This window comes from Haliotis rubra, unplaced genomic scaffold, assembly GCF_003918875.1.
Source record: "Haliotis rubra isolate DU_JTF1 unplaced genomic scaffold, ASM391887v1 Scf144, whole genome shotgun sequence".
Classification (NCBI taxonomy): Eukaryota; Metazoa; Mollusca; class Gastropoda; order Lepetellida; family Haliotidae; genus Haliotis; species Haliotis rubra.
Genome location: NW_025765381.1, coordinates 247,446 through 272,132, shown reverse-complemented (window position 1 = coordinate 272,132; position 24,687 = coordinate 247,446). Strand labels below are relative to the sequence as shown.

The 24,687-nt window shown below is 41.3% G+C and overlaps 1 protein-coding gene across 1 annotated transcript; it reads right to left on the bottom strand.

Annotated features, from left to right (window-relative positions):
* Positions 1-1,838: 1,838 nt before the first annotated feature.
* On the bottom strand, positions 1,839-3,600 carry LOC124269310 (spore wall protein 2-like). Its single transcript, XM_046704322.1, has 2 exons — positions 3,587-3,600; positions 1,839-3,324 (listed from the first exon to the last, which is right to left on the bottom strand). Exons 1-2 carry the CDS (start codon positions 3,598-3,600, stop codon positions 1,839-1,841), a joined length of 1,500 nt encoding a protein of 499 aa, XP_046560278.1.
* Positions 3,601-24,687: the final 21,087 nt, after the last annotated feature.

Below are 24,687 nucleotides of genomic sequence, written 5' to 3'. Positions count from 1 at the left end.
GCTGTATATGATTGATAGAGGAACTGTGGCTGTCTGTAAGGAGACTGAGCTGCATGCAATGGGTTGGCAGAAAAGTCGAGGAATTCCAATACCGATCATGAAGCCTGAACAAAAGGAGCGAAGGTTGAACTGGTGCTTACAGCATAGAAATTGTAACTGGGACAATGAGATTTTCTCAGATGAAAGTTCTGTGTGGCTATTTCCTAATACACTGAAATTCTGGACCAAACAAACTGAAACACCTTTGTATCAGCACCCAAAGTACAGTCCGAAAGTTAACGTGTGGGGTGGCATATCTGTGTTAGGGGCAACGTCCCTCTGTGTATTTGAAGGGAATATGAACAGTGAGCGGTACACAGATATTCTCGTGGGACATTTAATTCCATCTGCTCATGTGTTCTATGGAACTTTTAGGATTTTCCAGCAGGACAACGACCCAAAACATCGTTCAAAGCATTCACAGGCCTGGTTTCGGACCCAAAATATGACATTATTAGATTTGCCAAGCTATAGCCCTGACCTAAATCCAATAGAAAATGTTTGGGGACAAATATTGCTGACAAATATTTCTGAAATGAAAGAAGAGGTGGTCCGATATTGGGACAGTATGGACCACGACTTTCTAACTTCTTTGATCAGTAGTATGCCCCGCCGCATTGAAGCCTGCATTGCTGCCCATGGTGACTTGACAAAATACTAACTGTTCACCTGTCTTTGAATCTGGAGTTATGTTCTGCTAATATTCACATTTAATACGTGAGTAATGAGTGAAAAAAAAATTACAATCTTTAAATTCTAAATAATTTCTGGTTGTACTGTACAACTTGAAAGCGCTGTGTGTATATAGACTGCTATGAAATAGGGCAAGACCAAGACATCATGTGACTCATTAGTGATACAACATTTTTGACGACCCCTTTCTTGTTTCCCCATGTGCTCTTGTTGACCACCGATGTTCCTCGTTGTCCTGTTGCTCACCGGTGTTCTCTACTGGTGTGTCCTTTGCTCTGTTTTGACCACTGGGGTCAATGTGTTCTCGTTGACCTCCGAGGTTATTCTGCTCCAGTTCACCACTTGTGAGCTCAATGTTATACCAATGTCCAATGTGTTCCGACTGACTGCCGGTGTTTCGTGTTCTCACTGACATTTGCTGTTGCATATCGCTGGTACGCCATGCTTTTCTTGTTGATCAGCGGTGTGCTTCTTGTTGTCTCTGACCCCCGATGTGCGCCATGTATTCTCCCTGATCCCGGTGTCCCCTGTGTTCTCCCTGACCCCGATGTCCTATGTGTTCTCCCTCACCCAGATGTCCTATGTGTTCTCCCTGACTCCCGATGCCCAATGCTTTTTCCCTGACACCCCCACGTCCCGTGTGTTCTCCCTGACCCCGATGTCTTTTGTGCTCACCCTGACCTACCCCCCACCCCCAATGTCCCATGTGTACTCCCTGACCCCGATGTCCTATGTGCTCACACTGACCCCGATGTCCCATCTGTTTTCACTGACCCTGGTGTGCCCTATGTGTTCTCCCTGAGCCTGATGTCCCATGTGCTCTTCCTGAGCCTGACGGCGCATGTGTTCTTATTAAGCCTGATGTCCCATGTGTACTTCCTGAGCCTGACGTCCCATGTGTTCTTCTGAGCCTGATATCCCATGTGTTTTTTCCTGACCCAGATGTGCCCTATGTGTTTTCCCTGACCCCGATGCACCATGTGTTCTTCCTTAGCCTGATGTCCTAGGTGTTCTTCCTGACCCAGATGTGCCCTGTGTGTTCTCCCTGACCCCAATTCCCCATGTGTTCTCCCTGTCCCCGATGTCCCATCTGTTCTCCCTGTCCCCTATGTCCCATGTGTTCTTCCTGACCCCGATGTCCCATATGTTCTCCCTGACCCCGATGTCCCATGTGTTCTCCCCTGTCCCCGATGTCCCATCTGTTCTCCCTGTCCCCGATGTCCCATCTGTTCTCCCTGTCCCCGATGTCCCATCTGTTCTCCCTGTCCCCGATGTCCCGTCTGTTCTCCCTGTCCCCGATGTCCCATTCTTCCTGTCCCCGATGTCCCATCTGTTCTCCTGTCCCCGATGTCCCATGTGTTCTCTCTCCCCCTGTCCCCGATGTCCCATCTGTTCTCCCCGATGACCCATCTATTCCTGTCCCCGATGTCCCATCTGTTTTCCCCTGATCTGTTCTCCCTGATGTCCCATCTGTTCTCCCTGTCCCCGATGTCCCATCTGTTCTCCCTGTCCCCGATGTCCCATCTGTTCTCCCTGTCCCCGATGTCCCATCTGTTCTCCCTGTCCCCGATGTCCCATCTGTTCTCCCTGACCCCGATGTCCCATCTGTTCTCCCTGTCCCCGATGTCCCATCTGTTTTTCCTGACCCTGATGTCCCATCTGTTCTCCCTGTCCCCGATGTCACCATGTTCTCCTGTCCCCTGATGCACCTGTTCCTCCTGACCCTGATGTCCTAGGTGTTTCTCCTGTCCCAGATGTGCCCTGTGTGTTCTCCCCTGACCCCATGTCCCATGTGTTCTCCCTGTCCCCGATGTCCCATGTTCTCCCTGTCCCCATGTCCCATGTGTTTCTTCCTGACCCCTGATGTCCCATGTGATGTCCCATGTGTTCCCCTGACCCATCTCCCCGATGTCCCATCTGTTTCCCTGTCCCCCCTGTTCTCCCTGTCCCCGATGTCCCATCTGTTCTCCCTGTCCCCGATGTGTTCTCCCTGTCCCCGATGTCCCATCTGTTCTCCCTGTCCACGATGTCCCCTGTTCTTTCCTGACCCCGATGTCCCATCTGTTCTCCCTGATGATGTCCCATCTGTTTTCCTGACCCCTGTCCCCGATGTCCCATGTCCCATGTTCTCTCCCTGTGATGTCCCATCTGTTTCTGTCCCCTGACCCCTGTCCCCGATGTCCCATCTGTTCTCCCTGTCCCCGATGTCCCATCTGTTCTCCTGTCTCTGTTCTCCCTTCCCCTGATGTCCCATATGTTCTCCCTGTCCCCGATGTCCCATGTGTTCTTCCTGACCCTGATGTCCCATCTGTTCTCCCTGTCGATGTCCCTGACCCCGATGTCCCTCTCCTGTCCCCGATGTCCCTTCTGATCTCCCTGTCCCCGATGTCCCTTCTGTTCTCCCTGACCCCGATGTCCCATGTGTTCTTCCTGACCCTGATGTCCCATCTGTTCTCCCTGTCCCCGATGTCCCATCTGTTTTCCCTGACCCCGATGTCCCTTCTGCTCTCCCTGTCCCCGATGTCCCTTCTGTTCTCCCTGACCCCGATGTCCCATGTGTTCTCCCTGACCCCGATGCCCCATGTGGTCTTCCTGAGCCCGATGCCCCATGTGTTTTCTAAATTCTTGTTGATCCCTCATGGCCTGTCTCCAGTGGTGATCCCAATAGTACACCATAGGTTATCTACGAGCGCAATGATAGCTCGTCCCACATTTACCTAACGAGATATTCCTGAAATGTTCTTCGCGCCTGTTCAATTCCAGGTTCTGGTACAAGATCGCCTGTCGTCTTCAGATTACTGCATAAATATGGCAAACGCTCTTGCCATCACACACGAAAACAAAGCTGACAAACCACATCCTCGACATCTATACTCACACAAGAAACGGATGTGATCTTCTTACACCGTCGTACGCAAATACCACGCCATGAATACCTGGCGTAATGTCCACGCACGCCGCATGTAGACACAGCACTTGAGCTCACTTTGACGAACAGAATCAAATCCTGCAGTTCACGGAAGGAGCCACACGTAATACACAAGGAATGAAATATGATCTGCTCATATGCAAGCCTGTTGACATACAAATGAGAAAACATAATGCTTTGCTTTTAGGGCTGTGCAATATTACCGGTAAACCGGTATATACCGGTACAGTATCTCGCGATACGATTATCGCGATATGGTTCAGATTCTGCAATATATTGGGTCATCCAAGCCCCCTTTGAATTATATGCCCTTGACTTCCATGGCAACAATATGTCTTCTAAACGTGCCAATGAAAGTGCCAGTGACTGTGGAGATTTCCTGGCCCGACTGGATTTTTACTAGCCACGTGCTAGCGGGCCAGTGGCTATTACGCACACTGGTTTCATGTAACATTTTACAAGCAGAAGTGTCTTTGTAAGTAGCTCCAAAAGAGCCAAATATTCTACCACGTTTTGTGTGTTTAAAAGCTTCATATGTGACATTTTGGAGGCATTCAGTGTCCTCAAATGGGTCAATGTCTTATTTGGATTTATTAGTAGTGACCATTTCACAATTCAAATTATTTTATTAATTTTTGTTTGTTTCATAATGGGACATATGTTATCAATTTAGCATAAAGTTCTAAGTCTTATAAATTTTGTAGGACTGTATAATGATATTCTAGTCAAGGATCTTAGTCTTTGGAGGTCACATGAGTTTGTAAGCTCAAGTACTTCACCTAATTCATGTTAACACATGTTTTATATTGGAGTTGGGGCGGTGGGGTAGCCTAATGGTTAAAGCGTTGGCTCGTCACGCCGAAGACCCGGGTTCGAATCCCCACATGGGTATAATGTGTGAAGCCCATTTCTGGTGTCCCCCGCTGGAATATTGCTAAAAGCGGCGTAAAACCAAACTCAGTCAGTCAGTCAGTCAGTTATATTGGAGTTAAATCTGAAAAAATCACTGACATACAGTAACAATAATTACATCCTGTATTGAAGAGCACTCTGTTGAAGCAAACAACACTGACCATGAAAATCATGTTGGTTTATCCTCACTGTACAGGCAGCCTGTAGAGGATTAGTGATGTTATACGGAAAGAAATCGTCTCATGAACTAAACTCATGGCCCAGGGACAGATTCCAAACGGATAGATTGTCAGACTGATATCAACTAACCAATTATCCATGTTCAATTAATGTCACTGAATAAAACTCATGTTGTTAGCAGCTATATATTACACAGGAAAATGAGTTCATGAGTTCTAGGGTTCATTCCTAATACGCAAGGTGGTCGTAATCTTGTCTATCAAGGTTAGAAGTTCAGAATACGGAAGAGACGCAACACCAGTGTACATTGGAGATGTTGCAAGGCAGGCTGTAATGCAACCATCAACCGGGTACCACGACCACAAATCATGTCGAAGGCTGGCATGCAAGACCAAATTGGCCAGAACCATCCCAATATATATAGATTCATTGATCTTAGCCGGAAAGAGCAGAGCCACACTGAGATAACAATGGTTCAGATTCTACATAGTGCTAAGCAGGCCCCCCCAAAAAGAAGTATCGACACATCGATGATGAAATCCTGCGTCAGAAGACTCTACTTGCAAACGGTGTGAAAACTTCGATGGAATTTGCTGATTCTATGTCACATTTAGTTGGATGTTTTAGTAATGTTTTTCAGTGCTAACATAAAATGTAGATCATGCAGTGCTATGAAGACCAATGCTTATTTTTTCTTGTAAAGTTTTGATATTTTTGTATGAGTGTGTGTGTATATATAGTTAATATAAATTGTATATTTTATGAAATAAGTACTATTGAGTATCTTATTGTATTGAAAAATAAAAGTTATAACTTTGTGTCACATGTTTATACTGATACATGTGTCATGTAATCCTTTTGTTTTGTTGTTTGACATGCCTGATTGCTTCAGTAGTTATGAAAAAAAGGTGCCTGCACTATGAGGAGACCCCATCATGTTATACTATTACCTTTATCATTATGTTCGCAAAACTTTGTTGCAATATTTCAATTAAATATTCCACATTAAAGTTCTATATCATTTTATTTATCTGTAAACCATTGTCATACAGCCATACACAGTGGGGACTGGGAACCTGAAAGTATGGTGTAACAGCAACTGTGAAGGTAATGTCGCACACACAGAGAGCTATAATGAATATATTATATACGCACTTGGGCAGAAACCTTCCAGTCCATATATCACAATATGTATTGCAATATCTCCTAAGTTATTGCAATATATCGCAATATGAGAATCAGGGCAATATCCAGCCCTATTTGCTTTACGGCAATCAGCTTAGGCGATCTGCGCATCAGCCGACAAGAGACTTGTTTCCTGTCAACATTCTCTTCAAAGTCTCCTTAAACAATATTCCTATTCTGGTGCCTCCTCAACTTAATACCCAATACGATCCAAGACTTTAAGAATGACACGACCTGTGTCATCAAGTCATGACCGCAGCCATATTGAAAAAGATCTATACTGAACCACAAAACAAATGTCGCACCGATAGCGGTTTCTTAAAGCACACACTTTAATTCACTCTAATTAATAATCAAAACGGAAGATTGAGTTAAAACTTGACAATTATGGTTAACACATTTTCGGGAATCACATTTAGAGTTCACACAAACAAAATCACCAAATATGGTACCATAAAGATACCCCAAAGTCAGTATTGTGTGTGGACATAGGTGAAAGCGTTGCATCGTCGGTACATGGAATGGATAAGCCGGTTGATGAAGGCCATAGGCACTTGGGTCCATACTCTGCGAAATGCCTGAGAGTCCAGCCGGAGCTGTCGGCCTTGGTTGGAGGTCATTCAGTTTTCTTTGAATTTCGTCCAAAAGGTGTTCTATTGGACTTAAATCCAGGGTTTGGATGCCATGTTGTCTTGGGAAGTCCAATGTTGCTCTGGCAGTGTGGGCACGAGCGTTGTCTTGCTGGAAGATGTAATATCTGTAACGTCCAAAATGTGGTACAACGTGGGGTCTTATGACTTGTTCAATATAGCGAGCAGCTGTCACGTCATTTCCTCATCCTTGACCAAGATTCTGGAACACCACGGTGTCAACAAACTGGTTCAGACCGATTGCACCCCACACAATGATGCTTGGACCACCCCACGAGTCTCTTTCAACAATACACTCATTGGAAACCGTTCCCCACGCCTTCACCATACTTTCACTCTGCCATCGACTGTCGAAACACAATTTCGGCTTTCATGAGATAAAAGCACTGTTCTCCGTTTTCGATAACGCCAATTTCGATGCTGAGTTGCCCATTGCAGTCGGTTTGGGCGGTGATGAGCAGTGAGGACAGGACTACGATATGATCTGCGGCAGCAGTTGTTTCTTCCGCGTAATCGACGACGCACTGTATCAGCACTGATTGGGTCGTGGCATGGTTATTGTGTCAAAACAAAAATGATTTCAGGCGAGTTTGGGACTAGCTTTCATTGGTAGGGTTGTCACGACATGCACGTGCATTTTCATTTTCACGAATGTCATACGAAACCTTTTACCATATCTGCCTTTTTCGGTGCATTTGGCCGATATGCTTTTTCATCAGAAAACATACTGACAAACACCAGCTTGTAAGAACAAAATTTTGCATTTGATATTGAAAGTCGACGTTTCTTTTGTGGTTCAGTATACATTAAATTACTCTGTGATTTTTTATTCAAAAGGTAAAACTTAATACGTAGCAAAGGAGGTTTGATTAATATATATATGTTCCGACCTTTGCAATGTTCAAAGGTTTTACACTGTCATGACATTTTTCGAAGCTGACCATATTGAACAGCTAAAAGTACTAATTATCATTACTTACCATTTTGTTTCAAACTTTTATGAAAATGAATGTGGTCAGTATACTTAGTAGTGCTGAACACAAGTGTTTGAATGCTGGCCTCATTTGACCTTTGTACAATGACCAAATGCATGCGTCCACAGTTTTCTCAACTGAATGTCTTCAAGAGGTTCCAATTATAAATATGGCGACACAACAATCAATTGAGTAAAAATCTTACTTTGGTTATGGCCATTAGGCTACACAGCTATTCATCAATTAAGCTGTCGGTTAAGTTCCTGTTTTTTCTTGTATTGATCTAAATATGGACATTTATTTGATTATTCCTTTAAATTCTCATATGATTCATTGAAGGTCTTTCTGAATAGCCGGAACGGACTTTGGCATACATGTTTCTCATTGTGATAACTGGAAGGTGGACTGTAGGTTGGTAAAATAATCAATTCCAGAAACAAACTGAAATATAATGTGTTGCTAAAGAAAATACATTCAGTTACTCTATTTCTCATGCAATCTTGATTAGCAAGGGCCTAAAAAATATCATATCTCTCACAAACTCCTAGCAACCACCTACCCACCCGGCCCCTTCGGCCACGCTACCCGAACATTGTGGATCCCTAACTAGCCTAATAATATGCAGGCCTGCATGTTGCCAGCCTATTCGCATCATCAGTAAGCCAAGACCTCAAATGCTTCATATTGATCACAAATAAAACCCTTGAAACAGAATTGGTCTTGGTATTAACTGAACACAACGAAAGTCCATTCACATCGGTGTGTAGACTTTTCACAATAAACAAACGGTACTTTAGGTAAATGAAGGCCAACTACAGCTATTTCTATAAACAAGGGATAAGGAGGGATGGCCTGATTGTCTTCCTCTGGGATCCCGCCCTTAAACCAGGGCGGAAATTGCGAGGGTGCACTGTATTTCATTGACCGTCTGTAGAGAGAGATATTGTGACTGACGGCGTTACGTTGACACTGTGTCATGGTTTCTTCCCATTGATCTCAGAAAGCCATGATGCTCCATATATTGTGTGGTCAGGCACGACTTATAATAGGCTCATCACTGTTTTGTTTTACTAATTTGGGATATTGAGATGGATCTAAATGTTCCTAATACTCATGCCTGTAAAGTGGCACATAATGACCAACTGCGATGTGGGCGGGTCAAACGATAAGGATAATTTTATGATGAATAAATATCACTCGAGGTAATGGTGGAGATTCATTATAATAAACGTCAAATGACTCTAATGCTTGGTAGGAAAATAAAGGGAAATTATGAAACTCTAATGCATAACTGAATATATCCCTTATCACATCTCTCCCCTAAAGCATTAAACAAACGGTATTCGTCACTCAGCGAGATAGTTATGGACCAATCTCTATGCAGATCCGTCCTTTGTTTTATTAAGGGTATTATCTATACAGCTCTGAGGCGCCATGGAGATTTCTTTTCATTACATAATGCATGCTTCAAAACCGAAGCGAAGACAAGCACATAAACAGTGATCAGTTGCCATTGGTTACTCTTAATGCATTCAACGCATTTGAAGATCCAGATTAAAATTTGTTTTCAGGATTTCATTTTTATCGTAGGAAACGAATGGTCAGGTTCGTTGACTTGTTTGGATCATGTCAATGTATCCCTGTCGTTTATGGGTGGTCATACTGCTAATCACTGGATTGTCTGGTCCAGTGTCTGAGTGCCGTCACCTATGTTGAATATTGCTGTCGCAAAGAATCTGCAAAGTTGTGTTTTACGTTGCATGTGACCTTTAAGCATACTGTGTCTAATAGTTCCCTTGGCTTTTGTCAAAGGACAGTTTATTTCATGTTTGTAACATTCATTTTACTCATCCCTTTGGAACTGGCACTTTGCTTCAAACACGGAATACGCTAATCTGACACACAAAAAAAGGATTTTGTTGTATATCCGAAACATTGCCCTTTTTGCGTCAGAACGTCTGTGGACTTGGACATTTTATCTACTACATGTGTCAAATAAAACAGATAGTGCTGTACCCAAGGATGATGTATGAGTCTTAATGCTACGGCTAATGTAGGATGTTGATACATTGTTGTGGACATGTAAGAAATGCGCCTTATTTCCATCGTACGATCTTAGATATTGATTTGTGAAAGTAGAGCCAAGTTTTTCGTATTGTGGCCTTTATGTAAATTTTGAAGCATTTTGTAATGTAAATGTCCAGTTCCAAAGATATACATTGATTAACAATGGTGGATACTATCCTTTGATAAAACATTTTATGGCAATAAGTCGAAAGTTTATTGAATAGAGAAACCTGATTAGATATGTGCAGTATTGTGGGAAATGTATACGGAATTGGTATAAACCCGTGGTTCCTTTTTAATTTGTTTTCCGTCTGCTCGGATTGTGAGTGTTTTGTACACTGAAAGTTGAGGAATACGAAGCTATTAGATCTTGTGCACATTGTAGATCATGTTCAGCCTTCAAGTGTTTTAAACACGATTCGTCCATCTATTTTCATATGTCTTCTTATTGAAAACAGCTAAGGCATATGATTCCGACACATAACAAGAATACAGACGCATCACAGCCGAAACACACAACAATCTCTTGTTTATTGATACCACGGCAGCTGAAGAAGCTCGGTCTTTCCTTATCAGGTATCGATCAAGGTATCTGTACTATCAACATTTAATCCGTTTTAATACCAGTGAAGATCCGGGTTAGAATTGATCTTCAGAAACTTATGCTTGTCGTAAAATGCGACTAACGGGATCGAGTGATCAGGTTCGTTGACTTGGGTGACACATGCCATTGTATCCCAACTGCATAGATCGGTGCTCATGCTGTTGATCACTGGATTGCCTTGTCCAGACTCTATTATCTACAGACCGCCGCAATATAGTTGGAATATTGCTGAATGCGGTGTAAAAGTGAACTCATTCACTCACTTACACCGTTTTAACCATCTGTGTCTATCACCAAAGGGAAACGAAAAAGGGGAAATCAAGTTTGTCATAAAGATATACTTGCACATGAATATTTTATATCTTCCTCTTTTGTTACCCCTATTTTACTATTTAGTGACCGATTTTAATTGTTACATCAATATAAGGATAATGTTGTTCACAATAAAACACTGTATTTATAACATTTTTCTGAAACTTGCGACAAGAAACTCTATGATTAATCATATCAACGAGAAAGAATTTGATAACAGTTCCACACTCATGATATTCTTTCATCATCGGAATTAATTATTTAGTCATCGACCTATATCGGGTGAGAAGTACTTTTAAAAAGACATTTTCTGACGTATTGAAGAATCAGGTCAACTGAACGCGATTGCAAAATGTATCTCATCCGTCTTTTTCTGAATTCTCCAAACCAGAATCCGTCTCAATCCAAATCTTGTGTCGGGGATGAAAGGAGATACGTGTTTTGATAACTCGGTCACCGCACTGGGACAGGCTTAAAGGTGTTTCATTCAAAGATCGTTTCCTCGACATGTTGCAGACCGAGCCTCCAAAGTCTCTACAGTTAAATACGTCTACATTATCATATGTAAGCTTATCATGGGCGCCTTTCTAAAATAGACAAATCAGAAAACACATGTTTGGCTGCTGAAAGATTAGATGGCTTCGGTGTTACATGGCAAACAGAAATGTTTTAAGATTAAATGTTAAACTGAACATTTGTAACTGATTTTGGTTGGCACCCGCTGTTCAGTATCCATACTGACATCTATCCGCAGAATTACCTACACCTGAGGGGGGATACTGTCACAGACTTGTACAAGCAAACTCTCTTTTATGATGACCGCATGTTTAGCCTCAGCGTCCCAGTTGTAGTTTTTATCACATCCAGAGAAAAGTTGTGTCTTAAAGCAAAGACAGAAACATTACTCCGCTTTTAAGGAACGCCTAAGGCTTTGTGTCGTACTTGGATCTTTTTTTCCCCTTCTTATTTAAACACTCAAACAAATACATGCCTTGAAAAACATTTCAACTATCCATTTCTAATAATCCCTACGGGTTCGCCGTTTTCATCTACAACGCATATTTTAAGATCGTATCCTTTGCAGTAAATATTTAGAGAATCTCGAGGAGTTATTTTGTGATTTTATTTCTTTATAGTACTGGCTTTGATACATTTTCCAACAGTTTTGACACTTGCATGACAACTTTATCTTGAGCTTGTCACAATTGAAATATAGAGGGCGTTATCTTGGTGTGTGTTAACGGACTGTTATTGATTTCGGTGTCACTCAAAGACCTATTGTGGAGGCGAGTCTCGATAGAGGAAAACTGTCACTGATTGGTATGAATGTCACATGCGATAAAGATTGACACCATATGTCTGATTTCAATTTTGTATCTCAGTTATGCATGGGTAGGAAGGCTTGCCAATGCTGGGGACAAGAACGGTTAATTAATTATTGACATCCTGATTGGTGTCGCTGCCTAGACTAGGTGATCCTAGACTGTCGTCTTTGAAGTGGTATTGCTTAACCGCGGGGGAAAAGAAAGTTTACCTGTTTTCCGGACTGAAACTTGGAAACTGTCGCTAAATTTGGTCATGTGTCTTTAACTCCTCAAACAGTTTGTAAAAGAAATCTGTGACTGGGCAGTTCTTTCATTGATGACGTGGTGAGAAAGTTGCAGCCACACGACCCCTACCAAGATCGAAATGTGCCAAAAAAGCAAATATAATTAGTTAAAATGCCCGGCATACCAATCAGCAGGTATCTGTTCTGCGAGCTATTCCAGACTAAACTTCAGATTCATTATACCTGACTGATGTAAATACTGACTGATTCAACACTGTGCCCAAGCTTCAAGCATGTGGCCATTGTGGCCATGCTGTCTTCAAGCATGTGTCCCTAGTGGCCATACTGACTTCAAGCACGTATCCCTAGTGACCATACTGCCTTCAAGCATGTGTCTGTAGTGGCCATACTGCCTTCAAGCATGTGTCCCTAGTGGCCATACTGCCTTCAAGCATGTGTCCATAGTGACCATACTGTGTTCAAGCATGTGTCTCTTGTGGCCATACTGTCTCCAAGCATGTGTCTGTAGTGGCCATACTGCCTCACGCATGTGTCCCTAGTGGCCATACTATTTTCAAGCATGTGTCTGTAGTGGCCATACTGCCTTCAAGCATGTGTCCCTAGTGGCCATACTGCCTTCAAGCATGTATCCATAATGGCCATACTGCCTTCACGCACATGACCCTAGTGGCCATACTGACTTCAAGCATGTGTCTATACTGGTTATACTGTCTTCAAGCATGTGCCCCTAGTGGCCATGCTGTCTTCAAGCATGTGTCCATTGTGGCCATGCTGTCTTCAAGCATGTGTCCCTTGTGACCATACTGCCTTCAAGCATGTGTCCCTAGTGGCCATACTACCTTCAAGCACTTGTCCCTAGTGGCCATACTGCCTTCAAGCATGTGTCCCTAGTGGCCATACTGCCTTCAAGCATGTATCCATAATGGCCATACTGCCTTCACGCACATGACCCTAGTGGCCATACTGACTTCAAGCATGTGTCTATACTGGTTATACTGTCTTCAAGCATGTGCCCCTAGTGGCCATGCTGTCTTCAAGCATGTGTCCCTAGTGGCCATACTACCTTCAAGCATGTGTCCCTAGTGGCCATACTGCCTTCAAGCATGTGTCCCTAGTGGCCATACTACCTTCAAGCATGTGTCCCTAGTGGCCATACTGCCTTCAAGCATGTGTCCCTAGTGGCTATACGGCCTTCAAACATATGACCCTAATGACCATGCTGTCTTCAAGCACGTGTCCCTAGTGGCCATACTGCCTTCAAGCATGTGTCCCTAGTGGCCATACTGCCTTCAAGCATGTGTCCCTTGTGGCCATACTGTCTCCAACCATGTGTCCCTAGTGGCCATACTGCCTCAAGCATGTGTCCCTAGTTGCCATACTACCTTCAAGCATGTGTCCCTAGTGGCCATACTATTTTCATGCATGAATCTGTAGTGGCCATACTGCCTTCAAGCATGTGTCCCTAGTGGCCATACTGCCTTCAAGCATGTATCCATAATGGCCATACTGCCTTCACGCACATGACCCTAGTGGCCATACTGACTTCAAGCATGTGTCTATAGTGGTCATACTGTCTTCAAGCACTTGTCCCTAGTGGCCATACTGCCTTCAAGTATGTGTCCCTAGTGGCAATACTGGCTTCACGCATGTGTCCCTAGTGGCCATACTGCCTTCAAGCATGTGTCCCTAGTGACCATGCTATCCTCAAGCACGTGTCCACAGTGGTCATATTGTCTTCAAGCATGTGTCCCTAGTGGTCATGCTGTCTCCAAGCATGTGTACCTAGTGGTCATACTGCCTTCAAGCATGTGTCTATAGGGGTCATACTGCCTCCAATCATGTGTCATTAGTAGCCATACTGCCTTCAAGCATGTGTCCCTAGTGGCCATAGTGCCCCCAAGCATATGTTTATAGTGATCATACTTCAAGTATGGTCTTCAATAGGCCTATTCCAGACCATTTCCTCATGACCTATACCTAACCGTGTCTATTCTGTCGAGTCCACATTTATCTGTTCCGGACTGAAATGCGAAATGTGCACTATAATGACCTCATATGCCCTGAAGCTACATCTGTATGCAATCCTTGCCTGTGTTGTTGCATTCTACAGAGTAGCATTAAACATATTCGTACTTTTATGTTTTCAAAAACTCGGATTTTATTTCAATACAGGATTCCTTACAAGCGAGCTAAGTTGGGCAGAGTAGAAATGTTCACTGCTAAGTATATATCTTCCTGACAGTTAGCCTTTTATTACATTAAGGTTGTCGTCAATGTCTTGTGTATGGTGCTAAAATGGCACTTTTTAGCCATCCATTATTTATGGATCTAAGAAAAGGGTCACACTGTCCCTCTGACCAACTCATGTTATATTTGTACTACTTTAACATCGAACGGCACAACGGTGGGTACGGCTTCCTCGTCATTAAATTAGAAAGGTTACTTCAGATGATGCTCTTGGACTTCTTGCAGAGATTCCCTTGCCCGATATTGTTGAGATGTTCCTGGAATATTCATGAAATATGGAAGGACTAGTGTTTGAGGTATTTGCACTTTCACTCAAATGGGTGTACATACTGAATTTGAAATTGCTGACGCTGCAAATACCCATCGCTTCATTGTGATCATATACCGATACTCCGATTTTCGTGAACGTCATATGTGGGCATTGCGCCAACCAAGTATTAATCGAATATAATGTAGGAAACGTGACATTTCCTCAGAAAATACGATTTTTGGATGATGTTATCGCTGTATATCCACAAACAACGTCTCCTGGTTTAAGTCATGACTGGAATACTTCTTTACTAGCTTCTGAATATGCATTGGATTAATTCACAGCCAGTCCACATGCATCAGTAATGCTTATATTGCCACCATAATGAAGTACAACAAGGTCCAATATTACAACTAGAATACAGCAGAAGATACCAATGGATCTAACCCTTCCTGTCAAATTGATATTAGCACCACTTCAACGTATAGTTGGTTTCTGTATTCATATTTTAGAAACATCAAGAGTATTAGCTGTTTAGCAATGACATTCAACATTTGTTACACAGTCTTTTTCTGAATAGGTTGCAAATTTGGCTGAAAGTGGTGTGATAATGTCATGGCTCTAAAGCTAACCGACGTCCTTCAGTGGTGTTCCCCTGGGCCAAGTCGGCGTTATCCTCCCCAACAGAAAACCCTGTCAGCAATGGAGTAGTGAAACCTCGTTACGTCAGACTCCGCCGTATATACTTCATGGAAATAACAAGGTATTCTGGCCTTAACACGAATAATTGTGGGTACGGTCTTGATCCGAAGAGTTATCTAACGTTCCCGACTGTCGCTTGATTGAATCTGTATTGAATCATTTCAATTATAGTGAGTGAGTATAGCTTTACGCCGCACTCAGCAATATTCCAGCTATATGGCGGCGGTCTGTAAATAATCGAGTCTGGGCCAGACAATCCAGTGATCAACAGCATGAGCATCGATCTGCGCAATTGGGAACCAATGACATGTGTCAACCAAGTCAGCGAGCCTGACCACCCGATCCCGTTAGTCGCCTCTTACGACAAGTATGGGTTACTGAAGGTTCATTCTAACCCGGACCTTCACGGGTCTAATTTCAATTATAACAATCGACATTATTTTTAGTCTTTGGTTTGTTTGTTTTTTAGTTAGGTCTCATTATTGTTTTTGTTTGTTTTTATTGTTGTTTTTTTGGGGGGTAGTGTTTTTTGTTTGTTTGGTGTTTTTATGTTGTTTTTCGGGGGTTGTTTTTTTATGTTGTTGAGTTTTGTTTGGTTTGATTTGTTTGTTTGGTTTTTTTCTTTTTCGTATCTTTTTTTCGTTTTGGTGTAGATTTGGGTTGTATTCGGAGGAGGGTGTGTGTTAAATTTTGTGTTGATGGTTGGGTAGGGGTGAAGGGAGAGTCGGGGGTCAGGCTGACTGGTTAGTTCGTCTCAGTCAATACACAGATTTGACTATTTGTGAAGCGGTCTTAGCAGCGGTACAACGTATAATAATTTCGAGATTGGTCAGGTAACGTTCTGATATATCAGATATATCAGAATTCACATATAAATATATTACTTTACAAATGTATTCTTCTTATAATTGCATATAAAATCCTTACAGAGCAGGAGGTGTACCGCTTTGTTTTATGGAGTACATCTCTAATGGAGAATAATGCCATGAACACAAAACTGTGTCAGTATAAATACATTTTTCTATCGCCAAATAAATTGAAATGTGCTGAGAATCGTGCTTCCAAATTATCATATTATGATGAAGAACATTTATCAGAGTAACTTGATCTTTCCTCATATATTTTTGTATACAGACATAATTGTATAAATGCGACAAAGAGGAGGCGGGTGAACCTAGCATAGCCTAGGCTGATTCTGCCTCATCAGCAGCTCAGGTATCCTTGCTCCCTCTACACACATATTTGTCATGCCTGTCTTGAATCTTGCCAATTATAGTACTGCAAAGAGGGACAGAAATTCAATAACATAAATAAACTTATTTTAGATAAAAAAAGGACAACATCAGGTTTGTTGACAGGAAGTTGTCTTAGACTGTTTATGGGCCTATTCTAAAGAAGTTTAAACGCGTCATTGTGGCGAAGACGGAAATAAGAACAAAATGCCATCGTGTCCTTTATGACATGCTGTTATGCCGAGAACACTGGGGAGCCTGACAACAGTGTACTTTGCATGCAAACGAGACATTTTAAAGAAGGGATCCGCATATTTGCCATGTTTTTCCTGAATCTTATCAATCACATTACTGTCAAAAGAGACAGAAATTTCAATGATGATTCATGAATGGACCTCGGAGTCAAAGCCGCAATCATGGCGAAGATGGTAATTGATGGACCGAGCAACGTCATCATGCCGCTTAAGATACTGTGTCAGTGACACAAGGTGTCACAAGCGGTTACGAGAGGGAATTGACTGGTCCTGAGCAGTAAATGGAAAACCTTCTATTTCACTTTTCGGATCTGCCAACATCATCTAAGCGATGGACTCAGAAAGGTTTCTCTTCTCCTCAACACACTGCAAGTAAACTAGCCGATCGTTATTATGACACTGATTCTATTAACAGTGACTAAGCGACGAATGACACCACCGAAAGTTGTGCTTTTGTTCATCTGCTACATGGAACGTATTGCCTAAATTATTTTCCTCCATCGAGATAGGTTGCAAAACCTATAGACGCATAGGTCTTAATACATACTCCCAAAAGCGTAAAAAGCGAACAAGACGCCTCGTTGATGGAAACACTTATTGACACACAATATCTTGACAATTATACGGAGCATTATTGATAACTGATATCTCTGTTCATAGCATTTAGTAATGCGTTGTGTCATGGCACAGTCAGCAATATCTAAGTATCATCGTGACGACCTTTTAAGAATCGAAACCTCGTCAGAAATGTCTATATAACAGTATACTTGTCATCAGAGCTCTGTATCTAGTAGCAACTGGTTATTGGCTCTTAGTTACTAGCTCTTTATGGAACAGCGAACGGTATCAGCGATATGTTTGAAACAGTATGCATGTAATGAGACATATGCATATAATAGCAACAGGTAATCAGATATCTGAATGTCGCAGAATACATGAAATCATAAGTACGTTTGTAGCAGCAATAATTAATAAGTACTCAGTATATAACATCGCCACGTTATTCGTATGTAACAGTACACATGTACATGTACAGTGTTATCAGAGCATAGTCCAGATACTTGGGTTCATGTTATACAAGTAGACAATCACTATGTGTATGTCTGTGACCTTGGAATAGTTTTAACCTCGTTTCTGCAATATTTCCCGAAAACATTTACGATTTCCATCATCATGGTAACCATCATCTACTGTATCCCTTAGATGTCTGAGAGTAGTTTCATGCAAAAACTATGCGAAATGGTGACTAGAAAAAGTAGGAAATCATACAGATCTTGTAAATCACCAAGACATATCCTCTGATCCATATGGTATTGGTAAATGGAAATGGAAATGGTTCGACCACATCCGCTGGGGGGTAGGCGATCAGATCTAATGATTTCTAATGGTTGGTGGCGCACTATGTCGTTAAAGATGCCAGGGACAATTTCTAAACTTGCAATTTGAGTCAGTAGTATTGGGTACAACCTCTTGTGTCCAGGCATGAACGAATACGCCGAGGCATGTTTCTGATGAGTCGACCAATTAAATCTTGGTTCATGAGTAAGGGTAGCTGGGAGTTCAGTGAGAGTGGTTGGTGCATTTTGACTTTGAAGTACACGTCTGCTAACAATGTCCCAGTGTTCAGCACGTACATTTTGTGGGGAAAGGTTGATGAAGTCACGTGCATTGTCATCTTGAAAGATCAAACGTTGCACAGCACGTTATGCCAATGACATAACCAGTGACGCAATAATATTGTCCTCACAGGTTTGACTTGTGACTGCCATGGGAAATATGGCCAGTTCGGCCAGTCATTGTGAAACCAGTTTATATAATTATGCACAAACCCCCAAAATGACCCTGATGTTAGACCTTTGTGTCCTGCAACGTCCGTAAGACGTTCATAAAGAAAGTCTCCTTGCTTGATCCCTTCGGTCATGGAAGTCGAGAGTGAACTTCAGTTCGTTAGAAAACACGTTACCCAACGTCAACGCTTACGCGCCAAACACTAAGACGTTTGATTCAAAAGACGTGCAGTCAGTTGTGGGATGACAGGTGGACATCGTGCACGCAGATGACATCTGTGTAGACGATGTCGCGACATCTGAGCATGTACTCTTACAACAGTTGTCAGAGGCAGTTTGCAACTGCTTCTTAATATTGTCATCGTTCCGATTAATCTGTACTGGTCTGGTGTTTTTGCCTGTGGTACCGGGCCTAAAAGCTGCTGAAGAGATATCTAGAAACACGCTGCGTTTAAGCAAAAACGTATCAGATGTTTGCCAACCTTCAACATGCCTATGGCACATACATTTTCATCGCGTTACAAGCGTCGCATCATCAATACTGTTACTTCCTTAGTGATGATCAAATGTGTTTAACAAAGTGTCTTTGAGCGTTTGGTTCCAAGACAGCTCTATGCGTCTGCTCGCAACCGTATCTGAGGGACAATGGTAAATCTGTCTTACCACCCCAAGCGCGTGCTGCCTGAGGTCAGGTGCTGCATGATTGGCACAATGGTGTATTTGCGAGCTTGATTTCTATGGAAGTATTCTTGCCATACAAATCACTCTCATTGCCAGATATTGGTTTCACCTCCAAACAAAATATCTACTTTGTTGCACAATATTTGGTTATCATAAATTATATGTATATCCCCTCAGTTTAGATATTTATGAGGGAACTGCATATATTTCTAAAATCATTATAATCTACATCAAGTAAAGATACAATCAATAATTTGGCTTACTTTTGTTTTTCAGTTTCGAGTATGAAGTGTGTACAGTGTATGTCCCTCAAAACCGCAGGCTGTGAGACGGGCGATGTGGAACCTCAGGAATGTGTTGGCAGAAATGCAGACGCCAAGTTCTGTGTCAGATATTCAGGGAAAATCCATATGGGTATGTAAAAACAATTATGTGTGCCATTTTACAAATTTGTGTCAGGATTGCAAAAAGTAGAGAAGAAAATGTGACGCTAAAGCTTTAAATTTTCCAACAGGCGACGAAACGGTTGACTTTAGATTTCTCAGAAAAAGCATTTCTGTCAAACATGTCTTAACATTATAGTCATTGGGATATTATTTTTTAGCTCTGTTTTAGATCAATATCAGAAACACACGGAAAAGAACAATCACGTATGCTGCGCTTCCTCAATTGACATCATCATGAAAGTAACCCAATTGTATTGATGCTGAAGAATTATACCTTTGAAAAGTATTCACCTTTTCAGTGAGCCCTTCACGTAATGTTCACCGCAAATTTGCCTTTTATGCAGAATGGAATCAGTTTCGACAGCTAATTATGGCGTCGACGAGTAATATTTCAACAGAAACAATACAGATTTTAAAACATTTTACAGTTATTTTATTTGTCACTAAGATTTATTCATTCCTTTTATTGGCAGTGGAGTGGAAAGTTTGGGGTTCTTTTTAAAATTAATCCGTAGCTCCATAACACCACTGCGAGATTTCAGATATGTTCCAAAGGGATTAAATGAAACAATTAGTTTTTCAGTTTTGCAGAACGGTTGGTTTGGTGGGTTGGTTTGTTGTTTTACGCCGAACTCGGCAATATTTCAGCTATATCGCAGCGTTCCTTAAATAATCGTGTCTGGACCAGACAATCCACAGATCAACATCATGAGCATCGATTAACACGATTGGGATACAATGACATGTGTCAACCAAGTCAACGAACCTGACCACCCGATCCCGTTAGTCGCCTCTTACAAATATGGGTTACTGAAGACCAATTCTAACCCGGACCTTCACGGGTCGCAGAACGTGAAAGACGATGTATGGTAGGGCGCGTTCCCTTTTCTTGAATTGTCAAATTTTAACGTAAACAAAACAGTAAATATGAAGAATGGACATGAAAATACGAAAATTTTCTGTCTTGTTCATGTACAAGTCTTTATTCCATATCGATAGAATCGATATTACACAACAGTGAAATATTACACACCCTTCTCTATAACAAATAGACCCCCTCGCATATCTGTGTGTACTGTATTCCTCTGCACACATTGGAAACGTTTCATTAAAAACCAACAGTAGACTAAGTCACCGAAGTGGTAACCTCCGAGGCCTGCATCATATCGGACTTTCCTCCCCCGTGAAGCTGACAAACCATGGTTTAACTGGAATACTGTATAAAGCAGTGTTTAACCCAAATCACCCAGTCCATGCCAGAACATTCAAGGGGAATTAAAGCATTGGTGCTTTTCAAATTATCGTTGTGATTAAATAATCTAATAATCTCTTCAATGACGTGGTCATGTTACATAAATGAATATGAACGATTGGTGCAATAACCTGGTGGCTTGAACGTTTTGATCCTGTTTCCTGTATTTGGTGCCATAACCTGGTGGCTTGAACGTTTTGATCCTGTTTCCTGTATTTGAAGTTCAGCATGGAAAAGCACGTTTTGCACATGTATATTCATGTCATACAATATTTTTGGGAATGCTTTGAAATTTCTTTACGATATTGACACATCTGAAAGAGCAGGCATTTCAAAAGCGATATAAATAGCAACGGACGGAATATCCTTGTACATTTATGTACATCAAAGGATATATGGCCCTTTTGATGTTCATTTAACAGAAACTGACCTCACGCGGCCTACATGGTACACATAAATACCACAGTGTTATTCCCTTCATTGTTATAAAATGAAAAAGGTGGGGTATCATTGAATCTTTCCGAATTGTTCCTTAGAGGAACGTTTTCATCCTAAACTAGAGTGAAGCCCATTTCTGGTGTCCCCCGCCGTGATGTTGCTGGAATATTGCTAAAAGCGGCGTAAAACCAAAACTCAGTCAGTCAGTCAGTCCTAAACTAGAAAGGTGAGCAAAACCTTGTCTCAAATTTCTTGCAATGTTTGTTACAAACACATGGACATAGTTGACAGATAAAAAAAAAGAACGAGAAGAAAGAAGTCGTGAAGTCGCTCCATGTTTATCCAACAGAGGTCATTTGGGTGAACGAAAACGTAAGTAAACAAGTTTGTATGCGTAAATATCTGTCATTTTTTAAAATGAAGTTTTTGGGGGGCGCCACGTTTTGTTCACTTTATGAAAAGCTGCCAAATATTCACTGTGTAAATGGAAAGACAATTGTTCTGTATACGTCCGTCCTTTCCGTTACTTAACTCTTCATTAACCAGATTTTTTATTATTTTTATCGTTCTGTACAAAACACATGCGAAACGGACTGCAACGCTTCGCCTAGTACAAACCTATCTGCTATAGTTTACTTCTTACACTCAAACATGAAATTGTTTCAAATTCTTGGTTTTGAACTGAAATCAAACTTTTAGAAAAGAACAATTCTGGGAGAGACCATCTTGTTTGTTATCTGTTAAGGATTCCGTTATTCACTGTATAGGCAGTGTAAATGTGGCATTTATGAAGGTAGCTGCAAATATAATCTCTGTATATACACTGAGCGCGTCCCTGAAGCATATGCAAATAATTCAAACGTTTTGGAAAGAAAATAATTAGTACAGTTTATATATTTCAGTCTATTTCTTAGCCGAATTATTAACTTGTTTCCTTAAAAGGTAAAACTAATTTAAGACTAGAGGCACTTTGAATCCAATAAACGCACATTGATGTTCTGTTTCAAGACAAAATGATCAAGGTAACAATTTGATACTTACGCACACCATCTTTAAGATAAACTAGCTTCTCCGGGCGGAGGAATCATTATCGTTGGTTTGTTATCCGTTACCAGATACGAATGTTCAGTTTACCTTCAGCAAATATATGGTGTTACGTGTCGATTCCAAAGTAGGAACTGATTGCGTTACCTGGAATCAGTCCGTAAGAGAACAAAGTGTGAAATGTCAAAGAAATGTGCTGTAATAAAAAAATCCAAAATGAAGTTTATAAAATCAATACAATACAAGTATCACAAAGACAGTACAAGGTATTGTACAGTACAAATTCAAAGACAGTGCAATACAATAACAATGACTACATTAATAAAGACAATCGTGGTTTTATTGACCTCTCAGAAACAGCAATCCAACGTGGAAAAATTGCGACGCAGAGAGTATCCATGTCTAAATTAATCACACAAAATGATGGTCTTATTGTTACTTAATGGGGATGGTGGGGTAGACTAGTGGTTAAAGCGTTCGCTCGTCACGCCCAAGACCCGGGTTCGATTCCCCACATGGGTACAATGTGTGAAGCCCATTTCTGGTGTCCCCCGCCGTGATATTGCTGGAATATTGCTAAAAGCGACGTAAAACTCAACTCACTCAACTCACTTACACTCAATTGTTACTTGATGTAATGTGAGATGAGAGGCAACAGCCAGCGCCCGTTATATACCTCTCTCACACAGATGATTCCTGAATTAGGTCCCTGAATCCATTTCCAAATCATTCTATAATATTCTGTGGGTCACAACGCTGTTTAAGCCTCTAGTACTGTCCAAATATAACGCGAGTCTAAATATAGCACACCACAGCCCCTTACTGATTCTACAGGTACAATGTAAAACAGTTGGAAAACGGTTACGCAAGGTCTTACCCTGCCTCATAACAACGGATGTATCTTACACCAAGCACGAAGTGATAAAACATCATGCACTAAACAAGCAAGAGTATAATGTTGTTAAAGTGCCTAGCTTGTTTTGCAAAGGAACAAACCGAACATTACTTACGGACAACGAATTACTTTAATTTAGGTAAATTTATTAGACATGCCAATAAGCGTCAACGAAAATGGATTGTTATTCATGTTAATGTCTGACTTTAACAAGTGGCAAACAATCACAAGCCTTCTATATTAACACCAACTAATTTAAAATGCATACTTTCTGTCAGCGCGAAACTGAAAAAACAATAAACTTAATTAACGCAGTGAAAATACATTATTTCTGAATATCCAGTTTACCATAGATCTCTTGCCTGGTAAAATCCAAAGTATTTGTTGTGTTACATGGCTGCGAAATTCTTATGACTGCTAGTGGCTAAGCGGGTGTGAATTACAAGTAGTAATCTGAAACTTTTACCATCTGATCACTTTGAGCTGTGTGCTTTCCTTCTAGGATAAACAACTTTAAAGGTCCATTGCTATTGTGTGTTTGCAACACATTACAGTGGCATCGTGATATAACTGGAATATTGCTACCCAAATCAATCATTACAGTATTTTGCCATTTAGGTTAGAGAAGCTGGCACAACGATTCATCTGTTTAGGTGCATATGATGATTTCGAGTCCAAAATTGGATGGTGTCAACGTGCTTCCTTCAAGAGGTGGAATTCCGTAAATCGAACAGGGCCAGTATTAGATGTGCGTGCGTGCGTGCGTGCGTGCGTGGATGCTCGTACGAGTAGGAACTCGTATCCAATGATCTACATTTAAACACAGATTTCAAACTGCGACGGCGAAGTCATGTTATCATGAGTAAAGTTATTTCAAGTTCAAATTAGGTTAAAATGTAGATGTGCTTTTGCAATATGAAATCCAAACTTGATAGAAGAAAGTTTCATTAAACTTTGCGAAGAACATAAAGTTGGAAATTAATTCCTGTTATAGCTGCACCATAACTGTGTGGAATTTGGTTCAGAAGTATTAATCATTAACTACTGTAATTACCTCCATGAAACCGTTCCGAAATATGAAACTGTTATCTTACTTTCTGACATAGAAATTAAACGTTGTCGCCCTTTTCATGACAGCAAATTGTACTTGGTATAATATGAGTTTAATGTACGACAAAGTGTAACCGGTGCCTTTTAATATGGTTGTATTACTTCGTTTTTATTGATATATACTACTCACACTTTGCTAAGGATCACAAAAATTCGCAACTTTACTTAAACGTAGATTTATAATTTGAAACGGTATCCATTTAAAACTGGATAAATAATAACACATCTTTAGGA